At 42.3% G+C, this 26,002-nt stretch overlaps 2 protein-coding genes across 3 annotated transcripts; both read right to left on the bottom strand.

Moving 5' to 3' along the window:
- Positions 1 to 1,917: 1,917 nt before the first annotated feature.
- DEGS1 (delta 4-desaturase, sphingolipid 1) lies at positions 1,918 to 7,121 on the bottom strand. Of its 2 annotated transcripts, none has more exons than XM_021552917.3 (3): positions 6,960 to 7,121; positions 5,479 to 6,221; positions 1,918 to 3,736 (listed from the first exon to the last, which is right to left on the bottom strand). In XM_021552917.3, exons 1-3 carry the CDS (start codon positions 7,039 to 7,041, stop codon positions 3,590 to 3,592), a joined length of 972 nt encoding a protein of 323 aa, XP_021408592.1. In that variant the 5' UTR covers positions 7,042 to 7,121; the 3' UTR covers positions 1,918 to 3,589. The 2 variants fall into 2 exon arrangements, with proteins under 2 accessions (XP_021408592.1, XP_021408593.1); XM_021552918.3 differs by lacking the exon at positions 6,960 to 7,121 and adding an exon at positions 6,432 to 6,534.
- A 1,544-nt stretch (positions 7,122 to 8,665) lies between these two features.
- On the bottom strand, positions 8,666 to 25,020 carry FBXO28 (F-box protein 28). Its single transcript, XM_021544310.3, has 5 exons — positions 24,799 to 25,020; positions 18,962 to 19,071; positions 17,889 to 18,027; positions 15,623 to 15,818; positions 8,666 to 13,757 (listed from the first exon to the last, which is right to left on the bottom strand). The coding sequence occupies exons 1-5, from the start codon at positions 25,009 to 25,011 to the stop codon at positions 13,363 to 13,365; spliced, it is 1,053 nt and encodes a 350-aa protein (XP_021399985.1). The 5' UTR covers positions 25,012 to 25,020; the 3' UTR covers positions 8,666 to 13,362.
- Positions 25,021 to 26,002: the final 982 nt, after the last annotated feature.

Here is a 26,002-nt window from a genome sequence, read left to right as displayed (position 1 = left end):
CCTCTTAGTCCAACAGGAGTAGAGCAGCCTGCAGCATTGATGTTAACACCTGTTGAACCTCATCATTAAATCAGGAAGAGTTTTAAGCTCTGCTGTGGCATACCACTGCATCTGTCAGAATAAATGTCAGGGAGGCAGAGGTGAGCCACTGACCTCAGCATCTGACAGTGGTCACTTGCCCTGAACAGATCCATGTCTCAACACCTGGAGGCCTTTGTCTTACGTGCTCACTTAAGGAGTTCACCAGAGGCCTTCCAAAACACACAGCTCGAAGTCTCAACTGTTTCAACTGACCTCTGGTTCCAGGGAGGAAGCCCTGCCCCGAGTCTAAAACATGGAACTCTGAAATGAGACACAGATGCACCCATTTAGCACGTTCGTGTTGGAAGCAGACAGGTTCAACAGCAAATCAGGAATGCCAGAGGGAAGGGTTGTTCTGAAAGAGGAGTTATACCCACGCCTGTCCTGTGGGAAAACTAATGCTTAGCACAATCAGATTCCAGGATGCATTACTTACTCCACTTAAGCAGCTCCAGATAATTGGGGGTAGGGAGCATTAAAAGCCATGCAAGGACATTTATTCTGAGTAGTACAGGTTATTCTATAAGCCCTGAAGATTCAGAGCTCTGCACAATTTAACTGCAACTAAAATACTTGGGTGACAGTTAAAATTCCTGACTGATTTCACATAAAGGAGGTTTTCCAGACTGACAAACTGAATGGAACAAACCCTAATAAACATGTAAAAACACCAAAGTTAACTCATTCTGTCTGAATAGATTTAGGAAAAAACAACTGGGTTAACTGTCACGGTTCTTGATGCTCTTTAGGTTTAATTTGTTCTTCACCAGTAAGTTGAAGTTCCCTCCAACTTTCAGATAAAATGTTTCAAAAATGATACTAATAGCTTTCTGCCAGGTATGTTTTCATTGTATTAATGAAAACTATTTAAGTCCTTAAAACAATAACTAGATGGTTTATATGTGTTTTCTAAAAAAAATGTTAGTGTTTCATATTTCTGTATCATGCCTTTGCAGTACGCACCATGCCATAAAACTTAAATTCATTGTTCATTTAGAATACATCAAACAAGTTAACTAGGGCCAGCTGGTCCTAATTACTTTCACCAGTGGTTCAGAAATGCTTGTTTTTTAGGGATGAAACTATGCTGGTTACCTTTAAAGTTATCTGCTTTTGGCAGTTTTTACTACTGAAGTTGGCTGCTAAAGCTTCTTATGTATTACACAGGAATGCTATGATTAAGGGTAGCTACCAATGCTTGCAAGAATCAGACCATTGTTTAGATCCAAACTTAAATCTCACTGGCTCAGATTAGCCTAATACAGTAAATTGTTCTCCAGCACATAGGCAGCAGCAGATGTTTCAGAAAGATTATGGCAAGCACAGGTATCTCCCTCAGAATTCTCCACCATTCAGTACACAACAATTGCAATTTTAAACAAGAAAAGAGGGCAACTTCAGCCCTGCTTAAGAGCAGGAATTCCATGAAGTAGGTAATGAAGACTAACTACAAAATTTTTACTCTGAACTCTGCTTATCTTAAATATTCATGTAGGATAACTGAACTTCTTAACTTTAGCTCTTAGCCATAAAACTTTGTAGACACTTTCCATCCTTCATCCAGATATGACTAAATCATCAACATCAAAGATAATTTAAAAAAACAAAGGGATATAAAGTGGCTTAAAAAGAAATTTAAAAGGTTTGCAACTTCTTAAGCCTTTACAAGTATTTCAACCCAAGTTTTCCTCTGTGTAGGGAGGAAAGACAATTATTCTTTACAGGTCATCTATATCACCACTCAATAGAAAGGTCTCAAATCTACTTTAGAAATACCAGATTTCTCTAACGCTTAAGTCCTTCAGCATAAGAGGACCAATCAAAAATTCACCAGTATTATTTCAATCTTTGCTTTTTAATTACATGTAAAAATACTGGACAAAGTCTATTTTGACATTACACTCCACTCTGAACAACACACTGGCTACCTCCCAGGTTGTGGGCATAATGAAGTCACTCTAAGTGGCTGGCACACTTTCATACCACTTCTCTTGCCTAGCCACAGATAAGGGCCCAGGCTTAAACTAAACACACATTAAAACAAGCACCGCAGTCAATATCGAGTTAAGAGGTACCAGTACAATCTTTTCAAGCACTCACCTTTTCAAAACAAGCGAAAAACAAATGAACAACAAACACCCCAAAATACAGGAGTTGAAGGCGTCTAAAATTGAGTTACAGCAGCTACAACTTCCACCTTCCTCGGACTCCATCTTTCAGATAAATGAAGAACATACCACAGAGCCACCATCTGAGATTTAAGGGTGATTTGTAGCCACGTTTGACTGCTTAGAGCCATCATCAATGCATTAGAGGGTATAAGGCAAACCTACTGTGGTGAGGTAGGGAAAGGTTCTTCACTGTCCAGCAAGTCTATCTGTTCCCAATGAAAAACTTCCTAGGTAGGAAGTTTGATAACACAACCTCTTACCACATTTTAATATGTAAGAAAGTATTTATGGAGGGTACTGTAGGTTTAGGGGGAAAAAACCAAACAAGATTATTTAACAACCTTTCTGTGTACAAAAATGACTAATGTGCTAATAGGTAGTATTGACAGTGGTTGTAGCTAGACTTGTTTGCTAAAATAGTATCTGTTCAATCCATTCACACTTCCATAAAAGCCAAATTTCCAAGCAAGTGTAAATAATTATATTTCAAGCCATAGTAACATGGTAATAACTTTTCTTCGAAGATCAAAAAACCCACAAACTCTCTAAACAAGATTTTTCCAACATGAAACCCCATATCAGGTATATTAAGTTACCTAAATGCCACCTGCTCACACTACATGCCAACAGAAGCAGCTCACGCAGTAGGTGGGACCCTTGGAGTTTGGCAATACCTTTGAATTCCCCACCTTTTTTTTTTTTTTTTTTTTTTTTTTTCCTATGAAGAAGTCACAGAAGCAATCTCAAAGTTATCAGTTTCATTCTGATAGATTGCTCCTTTAAGGTACTCTCAGTAAAAAAGGTGGAACTTTAAAGCATTGCTTCAAATGACACATATTTAAACAAAAGCAGACTGAACGTTTCTGTGCAAATTTAGTTCTTCCAACCATCAGTTCGGAAACATTTTCAACAGAATGTTTAAGTTAACAAATCATGTTAGTTTAGAATTAACAGTTTAAGTACAGCATTTTAAAATTAGTCATCTAAATAGCATGTTGAGGGCAGTATAATACATTGAGAACTTTTAAACTGTTATGAGTCAGACAGACATTTTATATAGATTTAACACCTACCAAAGTAATTTCTGTAACAAAGTGATTTTGCATTATGCATATAACACTGATCCTTAGGCAAACAGAGACACATTAAACCAACAAATCTGAGGACTGTGAGGAATGTTATAGCTGTTTGGAGTCTGCTACAAAATCCTTAAGGATGCATTGCTGTGTTGCTGTACATCTTAATTCAGGACACAGGTGAACAGCTTTAGCAGGAAACTTTTATACCAGCCACTTTAAAGCAAGCAGACATTTCAAAGTTTTTTGGTTGCCAGAAGTTTAATCTTGCTTCACTTCACCCTTTAATTGCCTTTTCATGCGTGAATATGGGCTGATTGTGTCATCCATCACGAAGTCATACAGTACTTTTATCCAAGAGTTATATTGGGGCAGGTTGTCATAGTATTCAGCTGCTATTTTCTTCACCTGGAGGAAAGATATGAGGTTTATTTACTGGTTATATTAACATCAGTTGTGACAACTTTACAACCCTCAATGTGTAACGTAGTAATGTGTAACAGCACAGGAAGTCTCATTCCAGAAGTTAGATCCTATAGGAAAGGCCACTTATGCCACAATGTGAATGTTCCTTGAAGGAAAAAGCAATTCCCTGGTTATTAAGTAAATCTGGTGTGAAGTTTTTGGAGCTGCCAGAACAAACTCGGCTAACTCTCCGAAGTCCCTTCGCCGTGTTGCCTACAGGAGGATGGAGCAAGTGGTTTGGTTGCTATTGAAAGTGTGCGACTCAGTTCAGTGCTGACTCCTAGATATACAAATAACAGTAAAAATGATGTTTTAAGTTCTAGGAGGAGCTGTTTAACACAGCTATTTTACATGTAGTTTCAAATCTCAGTACTCAGAAGAAAAAAAGGCATTTCTGAGGAATATTTTGTTTCTGAAGACAAACTTGAAAGAATTAATATAAGCTGCTTCCAAAGACTGTTCTCAGTTGCGCATGTTAACTAGACCACTGTCTAAACTGAGAGCAGCAGGTTCATACTTTTTAGGGCCAACCACTTAGAGCCTTGAACATAAAGGCTTTTTCACAAAATTCCATTGCTTTAGTCCAAAGAATAGTATCAATCTGTATAAGCAAACAAACACAAAATATAAATAAACCCAAGGTATGGGTTTGTTTATACCTTTACACGGCTGGTTTGAAGGCAAAGCTTGTTTTGACCCATAGCACACCTACAGAATAGTGCAACCAGGCAATGTACTTTTACTCAACACTAATAACTCCTCAGCTCACCAGTTCTGAGGAATCAAGTGTTCAGTACTTGGGGATCTTTAGCACACAGCAGAGTCAAATCCAATCAAATTAACTTCACTGTTCCAAAAGAAGGGTTTTTTTTTCTTATCAGAGCTATGGATTATGAGTCCTGCAGCAGAACTGGGTATTTACTCCTAGAATTAAATACTTGGAAAAATTAATGGCCTACCATGCTTCACTGGGGAAGCACGGATACAGTGAGAAAGAAACTCCTGCCTGTAAGAAGCAAAGGTTGAAGTAAGAGAAACTTCACCTCTGCTACTCATGCAGGCATGACAGGTCTAAGTCCTGGCCTCGAACTCTTCATTCTGCCTGTCCTACACTGCCAACATACAGCTGATACTTATTTAGGGTTCAAAGGTTCTTGCTAGAGGAAACTGAAGTGCTGCAGACTAGTGCAGTTATTAAATATTTGTCAACAGTACAACAAACATTAACAGTACCTCAAACCCTCTCTTCTCCCCCACCAGAGGATGTCCCTGATAGAAGAGACTGAAGCATAAGCACATGTTACAGTACTGTCCTTAACATTTCAGTAACAAATAACAGATCTCCAGAGTTACCTGCGACCTTTTACTAGCTTTCTGCATACTTACAAACAAGAATTCAGAAGATAGGCTGTAATTACAGAAAGCTAAAGTTAGCACAAAGCTTAAGACATGCGTTCCCTCCCCTCTCCTTTTATGGAAGAGGATTGAGCAGCAGCAAAGTGGAAGCTTGTTCAGGCTATCACTAAAATGCTAAATTACCTTCTTTATCAATCGGTTTAAACTGTGGGGTTTTTTTTTTTGTTTTTAACCTCCCAGTTTCCATTCTTCTGTTCGTGTTTGACCTTATTTTCATTTAAAGAGGGCCTTAATTTAAGAAAAAGTCATAACCTTAGAAGTTAACTTACCAGTGGAAGACTCTTGCCAGGAATATTGGGGAAGTCATGATGTTCATTGTGATAGCCAACATTAAAAGTGAGCAAATTAAGTGGCCCATAGTAGGAATAGGTCTCATGTCCTTTTAAAAACATGTAATGTTCAGCTATGAAGTGTCCTGAAATCGGGTGCAATCCAAGACCAAGTACTGAACCAGCAAGCATGTAAAAAATTGATTTGACTCCCCATAAATAATATATTGCCACATCAAAGGTGAGCTGAGCCAATAAATTGATTATTTCAAGTCGAGTAATGGGTTTAGGATTGATGCAGAGAGGTCTAATAGCATAGAAAAAAGGCTGAAGAACAATCCATATGAACTTCCTAAAAGGGGTGCAGAAAAACCAGCCTTCGAAGTTGGTAGGAATATCCACATCGATGCCGTCACCACCTAAGTAACGATGATGATCCATATGGTATCTCTTGAAGGATATGGAGTAGGGGAGGCCAAGAGGGAGGTTGGCAAATATTCCAAACCATCGATTCCACATGGCTTTGCTGTTGCCAAAGGCACTGTTGTGGGAGATCTCATGAATAGCCAGAGTCATGGAGTGACTAATACAGCTTCCAAAAACGTAAGCCCAGAAAACCACCCATTTCCAATCCAAGTCTTTAACCAGATAGAATGCAGTCAACTGCGCCAGAACCATCAGCACAACCACCCAGATCAGGTTGTAGTCTGGCTTCATCAATGCTTTTATCTCTGGATGTTTAGCTAGATGGGAAAAAATTAAATGAAAAAAGTTATTTCAAAGCTCTCCTCACAGCCAACCACCCCAATTAGATTACAGCTTTTTCCTCCCTTTGTCCCAATTAGGAGCTGTCTGCAAAGGTTAACGAAAACGCATAACCTTTCCACTAGTGATATTTGCTGCTATAATGAATCATTTTAGCACTTTACGTTGCTCGGCAACTAGACACGTACATGGCAAGCAGCAGCAGCACATCAGCCTCCTCAGGAAGGAAATGGCTCTGAGCCGACAGCCCACCCGTAATTCCGAAGGGCGCACGAAGGCTCAGCCCCGATGTCAGCGCCGCGCTCGCCCGCGCTATCGGCCGCCCCCGGCCGCGGTGCCCTCTGCGGCCCCGCCACCGCCGTACCGCCGGCAGGGCAGGGCAGGGCAGGGCAGGGCGGGGAGCGGCCCGGGGACCCGGCTCCCGTTCTCCGCTCGGGACGGCAGCCGAGGCCGCCGCCGCCCCGCGCCTCGGGCTCGGCCCCCGCGGGCGGCCGCCCTCCCCCTCCTTCCCCCGCTCCTTCCCTTCCCCTCCCCCGCCAGCGCCGCCAAGGCGGCGGCTCCCGCCTCCGCGGGCCCGGCCCGACTCGGGCCCCCGCCGGAGGCTCCGGGGCCCGGCGCCCCCGACAAGGGCGGCCATCTTGTGGGGTGCCCGTGCGCGGCCCCCCGGCTCCGCCGCGCAGCCGGCGGCACCGCGCGGCGGCACCGCGGCTCCTCACCCAGGATCTCCTTGCGGCGGTCGGCGTGCGGCTGGTCCGTGTAGACCCACTCGAAATCCTCTCTAGCCACAGTGTTCCCCATGGCGGCAGCGCCAAACCTCCCCGCCAGCTGCGCGCCCGCTGCGCGGATCGCCGCTACCGCGCTTTATACGCGGCGGAGGCGGCCCGCGGCCACGCCCCCGACCCGCCCTCGCCGCCTATTGGCCGCCGCGGCTGCTGGGCACGCTCCCGCTGCGGCGGCGCCCCCTGCCGGCGGGGCGGGAGGGGCGCGCCCTGAGGGGCTCGCGGGGAGGGACAGGAGCAGCCCCCAGAGAGGGACAGGAGACACCCCCAGAGAGGGACAGGAGACACCCCCAGAGAGGGACAGGAGCAGCCCCCAGAGAGGGACAGGAGGAGCCCTCAGAGAGGGACCGGAGACACCCCCAGAGAGGGACAGGAGACACCCCCAGAGAGGGACAGGAGACACCCCCAGAGAGGGACAGGAGCAGCCCCCAGAGAGGGACAGGAGGAACCCCCAGAGAGGGACAGGAGACACCCCCAGAGAGGGACAGGAGACACCCCCAGAGAGGGACAGGAGCTGCCCCCAGAGAGGGACAGGAGCAGCCCCCAGAGAGGGACAGGAGACACCCCCAGAGAGGGACAGGAGACACCCCCAAAGAGGGACAGGAGACACCCCCAGAGAGGGACAGGAGACACCCCCAGAGAGGGACAGGAGGAGCCCTCAGAGAGGGACAGGAGACACCCCCAGAGAGGGACAGGAGCAGCCCCCAGAGAGGGACAGGAGCTGCCATCAGAGAGGGACAGGAGCAGCCCCCAGAGAGGGACAGGAGACACCCTCAGAGAGGGACAGGAGCAGCCCTCAGAGAGGGACAGGAGGAACCCTCAGAGAGGGACAGGAGGAACCCTCAGAGAGGGACAGGAGCAGCCCCCAGAGAGGGACAGGAGCAGCCCGCAGAGAGGGACAGGAGCAGCCCTCAGAGAGGGACAGGAGCTGCCATCAGAGAGGGACAGGAGCAGCCCCCAGAGAGGGACAGGAGCAGCCATCAGAGAGGGACAGGAGGAGCTGTCAGAGCGGGACAGGAGCAGCTATCAGGCCGTCCTAAACCCTCGCTCCCGTGAGCTGTCCTGGTCTGACCCTGTGCTTACAGGCCCCTGCCTAAAGGTACTGAACTACAACTCCAAACGCCTGTAACAAAGTCTGTTTCCTTCTCTTTTTGTGGTAAGATATTTGAAGTTCTTTGACAAACTACTCTGTAAGAACTTACCTCCATTTAATCTGTCATTGCATGTATTTGTCATAAAACACTGACTGTGGGCTGTTCAGTGAGAAAGATTACCCTGTGCAGAAGTTGAACTACTGCTTGCTTGGAATTTTAGTTGCCCACTCATAATAATCTACATCAGTAGATCAAAAATCCACTCAAATTAATCTAAATCAGCAGTAGTGATAAAAACAATGGAGGCTATTATCACAAAGTAAATTATGCCTTATCTCTTCAGGTAGTATTAGTATCTCAAGGTTATGATTCATGACTTAAAATGTGTTAGTAATAATGACTACAAAAGGTTTATGCCTACAAGCTACTGGAAGTCCCATATGCAGCAGGGCTCTTAGAGGGGAAATTCAACCCCTACTTGGAAATGTCTGCAATTCCATGAAGCAGTGGAAAAGGCACAGGAGCTATAAACAGCACTTTTGTGAATAGTTTGGTTTGCATGAATTTTAATTAGAGCACGTGAGGCTGGGATTTAGAAGTGAAAAACGCAGCAAGGAGGTGAGACATGGAAAAGGTTTTGCTCAGCCTTTCACTCCTCAGTCACAGAAGCTGAACTGTACAGACTGTGAAGAGTGGTGCAGCATAAGAGGCAAAGCAGATGTTGAGATTTCATCAAGGCTCTGTGACCTTGCCAGGTTTACTTTTTGGTCAGTGACCATTTCACAATAAACCAGGAAACTTTGGGGTTGCCAGTGCAGCAGCTGACTGCAGAATTGCCAGGGTCACAAGTGTTTCACCCAGCTGCACTCCAAACACCACATATAACATTTCTGACAGCGTTCCCTTCTGGTTGGAGTTCAAATATTAGCACTGCTATCCATCATTGTGCTAAAGACCTCCTCATCCATGGGAAGGACCCTGCCAAAAGGAGTGTGGCAGCAGGAGCACTAGAGGAGTGACAGCACATCAGGAGTTCAGGCAGGTTTACAGCACTACAAACATACATAGGTTTGTAAATGGTCACGAATTTCAGTGGGGCAATGGAACAGAAGATCCTAGGTTTATAAACTAAACATTCCAGAGCAGTTAAACAAGGTTTAAACAACAACAACAACAATATATTAAATAGGAAAGCTTTGGACAATTTAATTGTCCAAGTGTACTGGAGAGCAAAGTGTCTTTCCTGTTTAATCACTGTGTTTAATTAGTCTGGCTTAAGCAGTCTGTGTAACAAATCCAGCCAAATTAGGCTTCAGCAAGCCAACAGTTTTTGTATCTGACATTCTCCATTCCAGAGACAGTGAGATCCAGTACCTACTGTCTTCAGCTGCACAAAGCTTAAACAAAAATCCTGGAATGTTCATTTACATGTGAACCAAAGCCAGGACTACATCCTTAGAATGGGAAAGGTGAGATCCAGGCAGGAGAACTGCAGGAGTGGAGAACACATAGACAAGCGACCCGGCCCAGGTACAGTGTAAAGTAGCACAGAAATGCAACTTGAGTCAAACAGAACAGTTCACAACTAGCAAACATATTGCTGTAAAATAGTCCAAACTGAATTTACTGATTCATGAAGTTACAATCACTGAAATTTGCTAGTTACCCTCTTAATAGCATCAGGAACACCAAAGAATCAGAGAATCCTCTCCTGTGCTGAGACACATTCCACTATATACTCTATCATCCTATTTTCAAGAGACTCTTGATTTTGAAACTTCCTTTGGCAATCCTAGTGCTCCCTGCAATTTACTGTTAGAAGTTCTGAGTAAGAGCAATTAAGTTTCTGTTCAGTTCTGTCTTACCTTTTACATTAAGAAGTTACACACAGGCATCCTTTGTAGCATGAATGAATTCGGTGACTAACATGCAATGCTGAGTATCAGGAACTGACCAAGTTCCATTTGTTTCCATCTGTTTTTTCATCTATGGAATTTATCTGGTTAAGCAGGTTCTCTTTCTTCCTTCAGCACTTCTAGCTGTTACATCCACTAGCCCAGGTTTGGAGGGTCCTTACATACTGTACTTACACAGAAGCTGTTCAGTTTGGGAAGCAAGATCTTGTCGCAAACAGCTTTTCCCTCAAAAAAGTACCACTATGGTACCTTTTGATGTCATTTTCACCATGCTCACTAGGTACACAAATTTGTAAAAAAAAAAAAAAATCCCCAACACTACTATGAAACGAAAAGCAGTTTCTAAGCAAGTGCTATTTTTAGAAAAGCAGTAAAGTTGGCCTCAGTAGTTTTAAGTTATTTCAAGAAACTAAATATAAGACACTTAAAATTGCTTTCCCTGGCAGCTCTGGCCTTTCTTTCAGTTTCAGCCCTTGATTACTAAAACTGAACAGTGGCTGCAAATAAATCAATTTCTCATGTAATTTTGCAAACTACATCTCAGTCTCACTGGTTTAAGGCTCTTCCTCGAACAGATGATACAATCAGTAATCACTACAACACTACTTCGAGGCTGATAACCAACTCATATAAATGTACACAGGCATTGAGAGTGAAAAGAGGTTTAGTTTTACTTCAGGTGATTCATATATTGTAAAATTCATCCTTTTAACAAGGGACAATATGGTGTCAGAAATCAACGTTCCAGCTATTTTGTCCAAACAATTACTTCATTCTGGTTTTTTCTATATTTTTCTGGTATACATTCCAGCCAAGAGCCATCTGATGTCTCCCTCTCTGGGGTATGAAATAGAAAACACTAAAGGTGTACCTTTATTGTGGAATTTCCCAGAGCTGCCTTGTAGCCGTACCCTCTACCCCTTAAGGTTCATGGGCCTCACTTCATTTCACTGTCAGCACATGGAGGAGCAGGATGCACCTGCAATCCTGGAGCACATGACACTTCCTTGAGCTGAAGATTCCAAGCTGGCACTGTTCCCAGAGAACATTTCCCATAACAATTGGCTGTTGTTTTCCAGATCAGTTTACTAACAGCTAGATTCCCCAACACATCCAGAAATGCTACTCTGGAGTGACCTGAAACGATATGTGCACTGGGATGGTGGGGAGGAGAAATTGTCTGCATATTCTAGAAATTAATAAAGAAATTGGAGTGGAAAATATCCAAAATGTATGAATAAACCTTTTCAGTAAATGAAAACCACAAGTTTATACTTGTTTGGAAGTATTAAAACACAAGTAGCTGGTAATTAGTCCATTACAGGTTTTTTTATCACAAATAACCATTCACTGAATTTGTATCACACACTGATTCTAGCTATCATGCTGACTCTTTGACTCAAAACATTTTAAAAACATTTCAAAAGTTATGCTTATATGCCAGTATTTTTAAGCTGATATCAGGTATCTGTCTCCAAGATAGATTTAGCTGTAAAAAACATCTGAGCTGTTTAAACCAGAACAGGCAAATGCTGCTTCAACAGTTTAAATCTGCTCCCAGATAGCCTTTTATAATTTCCTTGATGCTTTAGAAAAATGCCCCTTTTTTTTTTTGAAAAGAAGTCAAACTACTCGAGAAGTTTATTTGAAAGCTAAATGTCTGTCAAATATGTAATGATACTTCTGGTACGAACTACTGTGTTTAGGAGTAAAAATTGCAGCTGAAGTTTCAGGAAAAATTTCAGTTTGATTATATAACATCTGATTATATAATATCTGACCAGACAGCTTCTGATTTTTTTTGGTGCTTTAAATACAGCCACTAGGTTATGCTGACAGCCATGCAAAATGAAACTGCACTTTAACCCACAGCAGTAATATCAAGATTGTGAACAGCTACAAATGCAGCATTTGCATTTTCAGTGCCATACCCACTTGAATTCAGAACCACTAAAAGACAAAGCAGCAGCTGGTTAAAAAAAGAAAACATAAGTCAAATTATAAAGCTACATAGTTTAGTACATTAAAACAAAACCAAGGACAATGGTATTTGTATAAGGTTCCAAAAATATACAGATGGTGGGGGGGGGGAATAATCACTGTACACAACTCTGAGGTGGTTAAAGTGACCAGAGAGACTGAACAGTGCAAGACATGCTTTTCCAGTTACAAGCTCAAAACAGAAGTGCAAAAGAAATTAAAGCTCTGTCTGAAGTGATTTACCTTTTAGGATAAGGAAAGCTTAGAATATTGTCATCAGTGTTACAGAGAAATTTCCACCCCAACCCCGACACAGACACATAAAATAGTTTTAAGTTTTACCATAATACAGCATTTCACTCAAATGATGTCCCCAGAGCTTGGTGACTCCAGGGACAGTTTGTAGGTGTTCAGACCCAAGTGATGCACAGGCAGCCTCTCCATCCTCCAGCTTTGGCTAACAGTAAATCCCTGCCTTCCAGGCAGGGCGGGTGGCAGCCACACAGCCCGGGCTCAAACGCTTCTGTCGCTCGCCTCCCCAGAACACCTCGCTGCAAGGAAGCCGCTGTGCTGAAAGCAGAGACTGAGTTATGGCTGAGGAACAAAGAATTGCTTGACAGGTCTCTGTGCTCTCTCCCAGAGTTTGGAACAGTTTCAAGGCAAGTGCTTTTGGCAGGCTGACTAAACTGTACATGCATCTATTCATGCAAATGTAGAATATGGCTCCCAAGACCTAGAACCAGGGTGTGTGCATGTGAAGACTGGATAGAAGGCCCTTCCATGGAAGTTTATAAAAATATATAGCCAATACTGTAGCTTAGGAAGTCAGTTTTACTCATTACAGAGAACCCCAAAAAGTATTAACTACTTTTCAGACATTCCAGACAAGGTCACTTGTAACAAAAAAGGTCAAGTTCTCAAAAACACGGTTTTAAAAGCGGATCTTTCCTTCAAGTGAACAGGACATCTGATTTTACTCTTAACCATTAAGTCAGTTAAGACAATTTATTTAAGATTTCATGTGAACATATGCATAAACACAAATAAGTTTACTTTAAAACACATCTGCACGGAAAAAAAGGGTGCACATCTGCACCTGTCAAAACATAACAGAGCAGGTCTGGTTAGTATGTAGCTATTGCAAATCTTAAAGATTCTGTGCATTAGGCCCACCCATATAGAAAGCAGGGGAAAAGTCAATGAAAGAAAATCACTGTTCAAGTCTAAGTGGTGTTCTGAAGAGCCAGCAGCCTAAGTGACGCCATGAAGCTGGTCACAGTATCCAAACAAGCAGGCCTGCATGGGCTATTAGAGCAGTGTATCCTCCTGAAGGCGCCATTTCCTCCCCAGTTATTTTCTGTTCCGAAGGCGTTTAGATTTCCTAGGACAGTCTGTGGAATCCACCGCCTTCCTCCGTTTCCTGGGAGATTGTTCATTTGAGCCGGAACCTGAAGAATTCCCTACTGTGCTCTCCATCACCTCTCGCAGCTTGCGCTCCAGCTCGGCCAAGCGGGCGTTCTGTTCCCCAATGATTTGGGTCTGCTCAAGCAGTTTCTGGTCTTGATCCTGGAGCTGCTTCTGCTGCTCCTGCACTTTGACGCGCAGCTCCGAGATCTCCCGCTTTAGCGCCGTCAGGCCCGTGCCGTTGGCTTTCACCTGCTGCTGCAGCTTGGTGACTTCCTGCCTGGAAGGGCTTTGCTTGGAGAACAGCTGCATTGTTGTCAGCGCTGCAGAAGGCCCTGGAACTTCAGAGAGAACTGTGATTAATACTCTGCAACTTATGGGTAGAAACGGTGTCCCAGTGTTCATATTTTGCTTATCCCTACTTCCCACACATGAATCTGAATACCCATTGCAAGTCATGTGAACAGGCAAGCAGATTTACAGCCACTTAAGTGTCTAACAAGAACACGTCGTAATCTCAGAGCACAACCAGTTTAATTTAAAATACTTACAGCTTTTCAGTAGTCTGGAAAAGTTCCTAATTCATTTCCTGTATATGAGCCCCCCTCCTTTTGCTGTATCAAAAACTGTGTAGAACTACTGTGTTGTCACCTAGACTTAGTGTTACAGATGTTAAGACAAAATCCCACAAAACACCTCTAAATTACTTAATATGGAATAATTAAGACTGAATAAATATCTTTCATTAGACAAGCAAAATTCTACTGTCTTGGCTGCAGACAGCTAAAGTCCTACAAGTTTGTAGTTTGGAACTTAACAAGGTATTTCGGTATAACTTACATTTTAGAAGAAAGGAATTTATTTTCCATGCTTCTTTAGAATCACTCCTCCTAAGCACTAAAACCATACTGGAATCTGAGCTTGGAACTGCTGATTCTAATAAAGTTCCTGCAAATCAAGGAGACTAACAGCTACTGTATAATTTCTTTCACTTTTTCTGCCATAAAAGATATCTATCACTTTTTCTATCTATATATTCTTCTAGCAATGCTGTGCAACTAAGGTGCAACTTAAGTGCTCTACAGACAGAAAAGTCTGGAACAGTCATCCTCATTTTCCTCCTTTTTTTCCATTAGGATGCCAGCACAGCTACCATTATGTGACACTAAGGGGCTGCTATTGGAGAGGTTATGCCCTCCCCTCAACATGAGAGAGGCATTTTATGCATTACAAAACCTTGGCCTTGAAAAGTTGATTGCTATCAGCAGTAGATTTGGGCAATACTTCCTCAGCTGATAGGCTCAGTATATACTAATACATATAATTTTTAAAAAATTAACCCATATATAATTTTAAAAAAGGTATATAATTATAAAAGTTAAAGTACAATTAGCAGGATATGCTAAAGGTGGCATACACACTTATGGCTAAAAGGATAGACAGGACATACAAGAAACAAAACCATCTGCAGTTAGGCGTATTGTTTTTGCTTAAGAGTATTTTTTCCCCCAATTTTTACTAAGTTATCCTTCTAGAGAGTTAAATTTCACAGTTCCTAAAATGTGAACATATCGTCTATACTGAAAATTCTACAATTTTACCAATCTTTTGCCTTTTACCATTACGATAACTTCAGCCAAGAGGCAACTACCTTAGAGTTTGGTTCACAGAAGTTCTGGAAAGTCTGACAGAGTATTTGAAGGATCAGTTTAATAGGTTATTTACAGACTGTTAATTTAATTGACTTTTCACTATTACCTGTAACTATTTTGCTTGTTAGTGCATAAAATAGTAACTCCAGTAAAGTAAAAAAAAACTCATTCCAGCCCTCTATGTACTACTACAGCTTAGGCAAATTCATTTGCAACTTGTTCTAAAAATAAAAGGCATCGAGTTGTCATCTCATGTGCCAAATTTCAACCAAATGCAGTGATAGTCTCATTCATTGGTGGCACAAAAGCATTTGTTTAACACATACACACTATACATAATTCTAATATACATTCAAGTGACTGTTCTTTTAGTGGTACAAAGGCTCCTTAAATTTCAAAGCAAATGAATTTCAGTTAGTATTCTTAAGAAACAAGTATCATCAATATTTATGTAATAAAGCTCCCATTTAAGGGAGGGAGCTTAGAAAACATACAGTGCTGTGATTTTTTAAAGAACAACTAAATAAAACTTAACTATACGTTGGAATTAATACCTGGGGCAGTTCCTATTAGACGTCCCGATACATCTGACCCAGGCATCTTTCTTTTCAGTATTGGAACAATCTTCTCATCAAAATATTCCATAGCCATGGAGGAAATGTCCCTTAGTTCTTGAAGAACTTCATGAGCTCTCTGAGGAGCTCTTGTAGAGTTTACATATCTTAGCACTCGATAAATTTCATCTATTACCTAAAACATTTAAGAAGAATTAGGATTTTCTGATAAAGGCAAGATTATTTCAGTTTGTTCTAGGAATTCAGGCATATTCAGGGGGTTTTTACCACATAACAGTTGCACACCACTGTGTGTTTTAGTTCCAGATCAGCTTTTTGAAGTGTTGCTAATGATATTTCAGAGAAGCTATTCATTTAATGTATCACAACAGCTCTCTTCAAAGTCATGAAATAATGCTCACTGGGTGAAATTTGAAGTACAGCCATAGTTGGTTTGCAAGTTACATAATCTATACTCAGCAGAGCATGATCATTTCCTTAAAATCTGAGGCAGGTCAAGAGAGGAGTGCTGGTCTCTTAGCCAAAGCCATACAGGTATTTTGCACAGGATTAAGGATGTTTGAAGAACACACATCAGGACCTTGCAATACAGTTGCACCTTCTGTTCTGCTAAAGGAAGCTTAGCTAAAAAGTCCCAAAAGCGAGACAAGACCTAAGTTTCTCATCAAGCAACAAACAACAAATGACTGCTCCAATTTCACCCATTTTATATCCTGTTAGCAACAACATGAATATGAAGCCTTGCAGCAGTGCTCTGCTATCACACAGAATGCTGAACCTCAAACCAGGATTTGCATATTCTAACACAAATTCACTTCCTGGCAGTTCTATGGTGAAATTTCCTGAGGGAAGCAAAGTAGGTGGGACGGAAACCACAGACTGTAAGTGAACACTAAGCCTTGAATCTGATTGACCAACATATTAATTAATGGGTGAACTGGTAACTGCTGAGAGAGCAGGAGTGCTAGCAATCTCACACACTAAGTAAATAATAAAAAAAAAAAATCACCACCAACTTTTTACCAGTTGTATCAAAATAAAATCACAGTACTTACAAGTTGGTGCCCACAAGGAAAATCAAGCTCACCTGCCCAAGTCCTGCACACCCCTGGTCTAGGATGAGTACTACATTTCCCTCTACTCAGAACAGTAAAGCAACTTTTTTTTTTTAATATCTCATCTACCATGTAACTATCAGGGACTTAAAATTCATTTGACTTCATTATATTAATTTTTTTAAAATACATGGTATATTAAAAATGTAATGTAAATTCAAATAAGAATATAATTTTAAATTAATTAAATATCAAATAAACAAGAATGTACATAAATAGTTATTTCTTCAAGATAAGAATACATTCCACACCACAGTTTATCCTACCACTGTATGCATAAATGCCTGCATGCTTCCCCAGAATCCAAGAGATAACTTTTCTATTCATCTCACTGCAATTCAGTTCTCTGCCCACAAAAAAAGTAACACCAACATATCCAAACCCTACATGGGAAGATCAATGACTAGAGCATTAGGATAATGTTCACTGATCTCATTTAATCCCTGAGCTGTACCAGTCTTCCTCTGAGCAGGATTTTGTCAATTCCCCTGTGCACTGGTGATTTCACAGCTTATAAAACATCGGTATCTCCAATGTACATCTTGCCTACATAATTTATATTTAATGCTGGGCTGGTATTCTAAAACACCAGGACTGTTCAGTAATGCTCCCATTTAACACACTTTACATTTAAAACTAATTCCACCTACTGTACAAAAAATATACCATCCACTGTAATACTGAACAGTGTTTTGACATACTGAATATCTTAATTCAATTAACCTGAAGTACTCAAACCCTTAAGAAGGTGCCTAAAATCATGACTCATGATTGACTGAGTACTTAGTATTATGTGTAAACTAAATTACTACATCTTCAGATGGCCTGATCACGTGTTTCTTTCTAAAAGGTTGTAGAAGATGAGTATATCACAAGTCAAACATCAGAATCAAGAGAGAACCTAAGGGCAAATAGAAATCTAATTTAAAATAATTAATATTTAAATACAGCCTGGTTTATTCATTTCAGACTGCCTGGTAAAACATAGTACTGGTTTGTAGGTTTATTTACAAGTGTGTATATATATATATATACACAATATCAATTTTTCCCAGCTGTGCTAGGTTAAGTTACACAATCCTATTTTTTAAATATAGATAAATATTTACATAATATGGTCTGCATTTTACCTTTCCAGGTATGAAGCAACAAAGATTGGAATCCACATACTTCATGAAAGTCATATTTAGGAGAGAGAGTCTCGTTTCCACAGCAGCGAGGATGTCTGCATGGCGAGCTAATGAATGGTTTCTCCTTTCTGACTCCCGTCTGGAAAACAGACCACAAGGTGACACTGATTTAAAAAATTGAACTGTAACATTTGTCAAGTTCATTTCACCCCTAAAACCACTAACATTTGTCTTCACAGAAACAACAGATACTGACTGAGACCCAGCTAGTAACAGCATACTACACTTTCTTAGACAAAATTTGCTCTCTATATAATTACTATACCTTATGTGCTCCATAAATTTTGTATGTAATTGAGGACTATTTAAGAACAAGACTGCAATACTAACTAGCAGGAGACACTGAGTCAGAGTGAATATATTTATCCCACTCACTCATATGGTCGATACTTCAATGCAATTGAAATAATAAATGTAATATATTAGTAGTGAAATTTATGTAGTGAAGAACTACTATGACATTTAGGTTGAGATAGAAACACTTTTTGGTAAAGGATTGCTGTGCTAAGTAGCATTTAGTTTTTTCACTCTGACTGGGAAATCTGATAGGACACAGCAGCACCTACATTTATTCAATGGAAGAGGAAGAAAGACATTGCTTTAGTGAGAAACCAGTTCCCAGTAATGCTCACATGTCAAATCCCTCTTCCTTGTTCCCATTTAATCCTTGCCAGTGAAAAACTTTGCTCTTTTTTTCAAGCAGTATATTTGATAAATCATCAGTGAAGGCAGTTGGTCTTGAAAAGGAATGGCATTTATTCATTCCCAGGAATCCTTGTTTGATTTGCCAGAAGAGTAATACAGAACCCAGACTTCTCTGTTTGAAACACCAGACACACTTTTCACACCACAAGGTGCTTTTAGGGGAAAAAAAAAAAAAAAAAAAAAGGCAAATGTAACTCAAATTTTCAAGATCTATAAGAGAATTAGCCAGCAAGGAATTCCTTTTCAATAGTCTGTTTAAATGAATCTAACACAATTAAATTTAATTCCAGTTTTTAACTGGTACATACCTTGGAAGTTGAGCTTTAACTTGCTTTTGACACAAGTTGTGGTATCTTTCCACTTTCAGAAATCCCTGATTTAACATTCTCTGGCAAACCAAGTCCATTCGCTTACAAACCTGTATTTAAGTAAAAAGAAATCTTAAGGCTCAATTAAGGCCACAAGTCACTTTTATCTTATCCCTACTTGCCAGGTAGCAAAAGATTCTCTTACTGTTTTTTGCTCAATTTAAACAAGCAAAAACTGCAGTTGAGATTAAGACATCCCCATCTCCACCAAAGATCATGATACTCCAAAAAGGAGCAGCTATGTTTCACACAGTTCACAAATAAATCTGTTGATTTTGCCTAACAAGAGACAGTAGGCTGAATTCCTCTGATTTTAATGGAAATTGCAAATGCCGAAGCCTGGATTTTAGCATGGTCTCCAGGTTGATTCTGGTAGATGAAATATTTTGTAGTCTCAAAAATAGAAACCTTTAAAGACAAGAAATCATGGTGGTTTTCCTCCAGTGTTTAAGGCTCATGTTTCTGAAGTCAACCACAATTAAATTTAAAAACACATGGAAAACATTGGACATGGAACAAAATTCTCCTTTTTGTATAAGAAAGTATTTTCTCCTCTGTTTAAATTATTCCTTTATTTGCTGTTGGACAGCAATAGTCTCAGGGGTTTATTGCACCACAGATTTAGGAAGAAGGGTCACAAAGAGCTACAGAAGATATATTAAACTACTAAAGTTAAACCTTCACAACAAAGTTACCAGTTACAGGACAAAGCCAACTCATACAAAAGTTTAAAGCAGTTGCTATTCAATTCTGAAGATGCAAGGGTAGCTGCTCTTTATAATAGTTTTGGTTTTGTTGGGATTTTTTAGGTACTAAAGTCCACAGCTCCCACAGTGACCCCACTTGCCAATAAATACACTTTTTTTTTAAATAAACACTCCTTTCCTCCATACACTCATAATTTCATAACTTTAAAGTCTATGTAAGTTTCTATCTTGAGGAAGTAGATTCTCACCTCTCCCAAAAAACCCTGCAATTACTTTGTGTAATGCCTTCTGTATAAAAAGAAAGAAGTTCTGCTTTGTGTCCCAAGTTCTGTGAGAACTGACCACTTTCAGACAGATCTGTGTGGTCAGACCATTAAGCAGTGACTCTGGATCTGTCTGTGCTCCTTGGTGTGAGATCTTTCTGGTTAACAAAGAAGGATCAGACAGGCAAACGGCAGAGGGAGAGTCTCAGCACACTCTGCCCCACATTCAGTGATCCAGTTAAATCATCTCCTGTGTATAATGAAAAATGCTGGCCCTTCCTACAGGAAGGAGGAAATCGATCTTCCCTGAGCTCGTAGCTCCAGGGGTGCACGGATTTAAATCGTTTTTGAGCCAATGCTTTGCAGCCTTCTCGCAGCTCTAGTGGCACCGAATCCCTGAAGCAGGAACTGGGACCTGCACAGGGCTGCGTCAGCTCCGCAGTGACCGGGCACCAGAGGAAAACATCTCCAGCCACGCTCAGCTCCGCGCTCGGAGGCGGCGAGAGGCTTTAACCTGGCGCACAGTGACATCTGCCGGCAGAGGCCCCAGGGAGCTGCAGCCCACCGCACGAACCACACTGGGGTTTTTAACCTTCCTCCTCTTCCCGCCCTACACCGCATGAAGGATTATTTGCTCCAATTTGTCAACGTTACCCATATTTAGCCAATAATCAGTCTAGAACCCAAACGCCGGGACCACCAGAAATCAAAACTGTTTCCAACTTATGTTACCAATCATCTCATAATTCTCAGAAGGTTCACTACATAAACCATAGAGCATCTGGATTTATAAGAACAATATATCTCTTCTAGACTGCACAGTCAGTCATACACAAAGTAGCATCATTACACTTTTAGGTGTCCATAGCAGTCCAAGACAGTTTGATATTACCTATTCAACAGATCTTAAGTTTCATTTCCTTATCCTTGTATGTGCAATTTTGGTGAATATTTTATTATTTTAGTCACAGAGCTAAAAGAGGCTGTGTTTCCTCAAAGGTCAAGTCCAACCAGACCCTGTACTCAAATTTCAGGGTTAGAAAGGTATTCCAAATCCGTGTAAAAAAGCAGAAAGAGGTTGCTTCTTCATGTACTGACTTTTATGTGATAACAGCTTTCTATGATCCTATAAATTAATTTTCCACTTCATTTGTAAACAAACTGACACAAACTACGAACTTCCTTTAAAAGCATGTTTTATTTCTTCTAAGCTTCACTACCAGATAATCAATTCCAAAACAAATATAAAATATCCTAGAGTATTTAGATTTGATACATGTTATTTTTCTTAGATAGTACACTGGCACCATGTTCCATAAAATGCCTTTTTTAGGGTAAAAAAAGTGGCAAAATGCTTATAACTTCATCAAGAAACTTTAAAATAGAAATGCCTGTAAATACAGACTGAAATTTGGAATATTAAATACAGACTGAAACTGGGAATATTAAAGCCATGCTGTCCAAGGGCTATCAGTCCTTACTTGTGCTGTGCGGGAAATAAGCACAAGTTTGCTGCAGAATCAATGTAATTCTGACATGTGTCAGAATCCAAGAAAATTTTCTCAGAGTGTTCATGGAAGGAGGTGTGGGCTGTGTGATTTTAATCATGCTTGTTGTAGTAATAGCCTGAATGGAAGTGCCTTTCCAAGCTCAGACACATGACTGAAAAATAAACTGGAATTTAAGAATTTCATTATTATCCCACTGAGGTAAAATTTTCAAAGCTTCTAAAGTCACTAAAAATGTCCCTGTAAAAGGAGCCTTCAAAAGCTGGAAGATAGTGAGCTTCCCTCTCAGCATGCACAATAGGCTCATCCAGAGCATTACAGCTTCAGACATTGGCATCTTTGGGGTTTTCTGTGTTTCTCTCATGGGGATCATCAGAGGAAGTAGATTAAATAAATACTCAAAAGGGCTGAAAGCAAAATGCTGCTGCTTTTTCCTCTCATTCACTTTGTCTGAACAAAAGTTTGAGGGCTCAAGGTTCCCCTCATTTCAGACACAACTGCTCTCTGAATACCTATTGTTTAATCTCTGCTCCTTGGATCTACTTCACTGCTTAACCTGTAGGTGCTTCATTCATGCTTTCACACGCAGTAACCCCAGGAATAGCAGAAAGCATTATACTCAGGAAAGCAAGTGCTTTTTGCACAATGAGGGGCCCATGGTCTTGGCTTGCCTGATGGCAATCATCACAAGCAGGAAATGTTCTTTACCTCATCCTTTGATGACAGAAAAAGACTTCTGGATCTTATGCCTGAGATTATGCTCCTCATTATGCTCCACATAAACAATGCACATTCCTATCTCCATTTCAATCTGAAAACATTCTGGTGTTCTATGTCCTCCTACCCAGCCAACTCCTCAGTCTGTTGTTTTGTATACACTGTAGATCTAAATCCAGCTCAATTCAGAGACTTTATTTCTTATGGATCACTGAGCTAAGGTCATCCAAAATAAAAAGCACATTAAGACATCCATTCCTTCCATGCTGGGATCCAGAAAATGCATCAAAATTATTGGTTTAGGGAATGCACTTTTTTTTTTGTCTAAACATGTATGATAAAACTTTGTTTACGTTGATTGTTGTCCTGGATTTTCCTGCCTTCCTCAAGATGCTTTATCCCATGGAATCCCACATTCTAAGGGGTAATGAACCTGCTTTTGGGTATGTTTCTAATATGCACGAGAGCAGAGCAATTTAATATCTGTCACTCAATTAATGTGCTCCTGCAATGTCTCTTTAGCACAATACTACTTACTATAAGATACATTCATTCATCTTTGATAAGCAGCTCAAGTCAGTCCTCACAGAAAACAAAAATGTACTGTTTGTGCAAGGTCTTTCCAAAGGCTACTTGCCACCTTTAAAAATCCCAAAGTAATGAAATTTCATTATGAATTTATGCCTGGGAACTGCTATTTTTAAAGGCTACCTTAATTCTCTGACAACAGCACCTGGAGCTATGAAGAACATTCAGTGTCTGCCTCTCAGTGAGCTGTCAAAAGAACACCTTCAGCTCTGAACAGCAATCTGAAAGACCCAGCTGATCAAGCTTATGGGCTCAAACCAGAAAGGCTCTGATTCTTTACATTACTTCTGGTTAACAAAAGGCTACTTTCTTCTCACAAGAATGCTCATAATGCCTTCTGATGTACTTAAAGGAATAGTTGGGAATTTGATGGAGATTACTTTTCTTGGCTGCCACTGACTCCAAAACTCAAAGTAGGGAAAGACCAACTGAATAGTTTCTTTCCTTTTACGCCCAGTATTGTTCTACATATGTTTTAAAGTTGGTATTTATCAAGTCTGGTTTTGCATATTTTTGAAAGTTCTGAAAAGGGCAGTCCTCTTCTAGAAAAAGGAACTTGGAAGTGCTATACAAGAGAGCATAAAAGTGTCACATTTGACATCCTAAGCTCCAGTGAGAGTTAAACAGCTGGTTTAGTCCTGACATCCTCACCTTTGCTACTCTCACCTTCACTGCCAACAGAGCATTACAAACACTTAGAGCTAGAGAAAGAAAAAGCCTTCTGCAGACTTGTGAGAGTTCCCACAGCACTACCATTCATAAGATGCACTGGGAAAGCTGCAGCCACGGGCTATGCCTGGCGTTGCAATTCTGAGCCTGAAACGTGGCATATCCAAACAGCACGCAAGATACTTCCCTTCCCCATGGTCAAACTGCAAGTACCACCTGTGATCTTGGGGATGTCCTGTGCAGGGCCTGGAGTTGGACTCGTGGCTCAGGCTGTTCTGTGGTTCTCAAGTACCGCATCTTTTTTACAGATCCACTACTCTCACAGAAGAAGCTGAATTCTTCAGGGGCCTGACAGCACACTCTAGAAATATTCAGGAACTGGTATGCTTGGGGTAGTATAAATGAGAACAGATTTTCTGCTTGAAGAGCTTTTGGTTTAAGTTACAGTCAGGATGCAACACTTCAGGTTGCTGATCCAAGACACAGTCCAATTTCCTGCATAAATACACTTGTAATATTATCCAGTTTAGACTAATAGAGTTCTTAAAATAGAAACGGTACAGTGCATGCACATTTACTAAGAGTTACATAAGCTGTGCATTAATTCCCTATTATTCCATTTACAACCTCGTAAGAGATTCAGTAAGACAGCAGCTTATCATAATATGACATAGTTTACATCAGGCTGCTTATGCAGGCAGTTAAATATTGATATACATTGATCTCCTCACTGTCAGCTGCGGGGTTTTTTGGCATTATCAAGTTCAGAGGTGCAGACACTATATCTTATTAATTACAAATCCACTAAGACTGCAAGAAGCAAGCAGTCTTTTTTTTTTAAACATCTTCTTTTTTTGACCCACATTTCTAGATAGGGGAAGATTCTTGGAGCAGCAGGCTCACCACCTCCTACACTTGTAGGCTTAAGCCCTATAAGCAAAAATAAACACACGTATGAGACACAATAGACTACCCACCCCAACCAGTCACTAGGAGAAATCAGCTGCCAGCAGCCCGGTGCTTTCTCACAGAGCGTGAAAGAAATGAAAGAAGTAAGAGACATATACAGGTATAAAGAGCTTTAGGAATACGTGTATGGAAGCGCACACGGAGAGCGAAGAAGGGATAAAGCTCGATCCCACCCCACCTCATCCAGCCCCTTCCCTGGGAGAGCAGCAGCCCGGCGGGGGGCGCCGGGGCCGCCGCCACCCCCGCACCTGCCCGAGCCGGGCGGGCTGAGCCCGGCGGGCTGAGCCCGGCGGGCTGAGCCCGGTCCCGGCCGCAGCGGGGCCCCCGCCCCGCCGCCTCCCCTCCGCGGCCCCTACCAAGCGCAGCTGGCTCGTCTCATCGTAGGACAGGAAGCTGAGGATGCTCTCGATAGCCACGATGGGCAGCCCCATGAGCGTGTTGCTCTGAGGTGGCGGCTCCATGGGCGCCAGCGGCTCGGCGGCCTCCGGCAGCGGGGCCGGGGAGAGCCGCGCCGAGCCCGGGGCGCCGCCTTCGCCCTCCGACACGAGCCGCTCCTCCGGCGCCGCCATCTTGCAGCCCGTCCTTCCTCCGCGGGGGGACGGTACCGCCTCTCTGTGACGCCTCTTCCGCAGCCGTCACGGGCGGCCCCGCCCCGGCATTCCCGCAGGGAGTGAGGGAAACGGAGCCTCGGTGCTGCCGCGGCGGCTCCTGAGGGCTGCGGTCGCTGCCCCTGCCCGGGGAGCCGTTCGCGGGCGGGTGCCAGAGGGATGGTGGGATGGTGTCCGGCTCATCTCGGCGGTGCCTAGGGACAGGACGAGGAGCAAGAGCCGTAGATTAAAACACGAGAAGCTCGTGGGAGAATTTTTTAAGCTGGGGGTGGCAGAGAACTGGAACAGCTGCCCAGGGAGGTTGTGGAGTCTCCCTCTCGAGAGATATTCAGACCCCCACCTGAGCGCGTTCCTGTGTCACCTGCTCCAGGTGACCCTGCCTGGGAGGGGGGATTGGACTGGTGATCTCCAAATCCAACCCTAATTGGATTGGGAAAAAATCGATTCTGTGATTCCCATGCAGGATTCCCACTCTCCTTGAGGAGTTTCCCTAATACCCAACCTGAACTTCCCCCAAGGCGGCTTTGGAGCATCCCCTCATGTGCTACGGCTGGAGGCCGGAGAGAAGGGATGGGCGCCTCCCTCTCCATGCCCCTCTGAGGAAACTGCGTGGGAAGGACCCCCCGAGCTCCGTGGGTGCTGCTGCGCAGGAGCCCGGCAGTGCTCCGCCCGCACAGCACAGTGATTTACCGGGAGAATGTGCTTGCATTACAGCGAGGCAGCTGCACGGCGGAAAATAACCCCGTAGCTTCTAAGCAAGACAAAACTACATCCTCAATACAAAGTAATCCAGCCCGCTGTATTTTACCTACGGGTGGGCGAGCGCCCCTTTTGTGGTTGATGTCCAAGCTGCCCCTACTGTGCTGGCAGGGGGAGCCACAGCACCAGGGGGGCTGCAGGTCCGCTGCCAGCCTTTGGAATCAGAGCCAGCTGGCAAAACCCCCGGCAGCCC

This window comes from Lonchura striata, chromosome 3, assembly GCF_046129695.1.
Source record: "Lonchura striata isolate bLonStr1 chromosome 3, bLonStr1.mat, whole genome shotgun sequence".
NCBI classification, from domain to species: Eukaryota; Metazoa; Chordata; class Aves; order Passeriformes; family Estrildidae; genus Lonchura; species Lonchura striata.
Note: the sequence above shows the minus strand (reverse complement) of the source record. Positions and strands in the feature narration are given on the sequence as shown.

Excerpts from the sequence above, each read along its gene's own strand:
- DEGS1 (XM_021552917.3), bottom strand. The coding sequence starts at position 7,041 with ATGGGGAACACTGTGGCTAGAGAGGATTTCGAGTGGGTCTACACGGAC. Across the intron at positions 6,222-6,959 it reads CCGCCGCAAGGAGATCCTGG|CTAAACATCCAGAGATAAAA; the intron begins GTGAGGAGCCGC and ends TTTCCCATCTAG. Across the intron at positions 3,737-5,478 it reads CTGGCAAGAGTCTTCCACTG|GTGAAGAAAATAGCAGCTGA; the intron begins GTAAGTTAACTT and ends TCTTTCCTCCAG.
- FBXO28 (XM_021544310.3), bottom strand. The coding sequence starts at position 25,011 with ATGGCGGCGCCGGAGGAGCGGCTCGTGTCGGAGGGCGAAGGCGGCGCC. Across the intron at positions 18,028-18,961 it reads GTTAAAGCTCAACTTCCAAG|ACGGGAGTCAGAAAGGAGAA; the intron begins GTATGTACCAGT and ends TCTGTTTTCCAG. Across the intron at positions 15,819-17,888 it reads GTTGCTTCATACCTGGAAAG|GTAATAGATGAAATTTATCG; the intron begins GTAAAATGCAGA and ends TAAATGTTTTAG.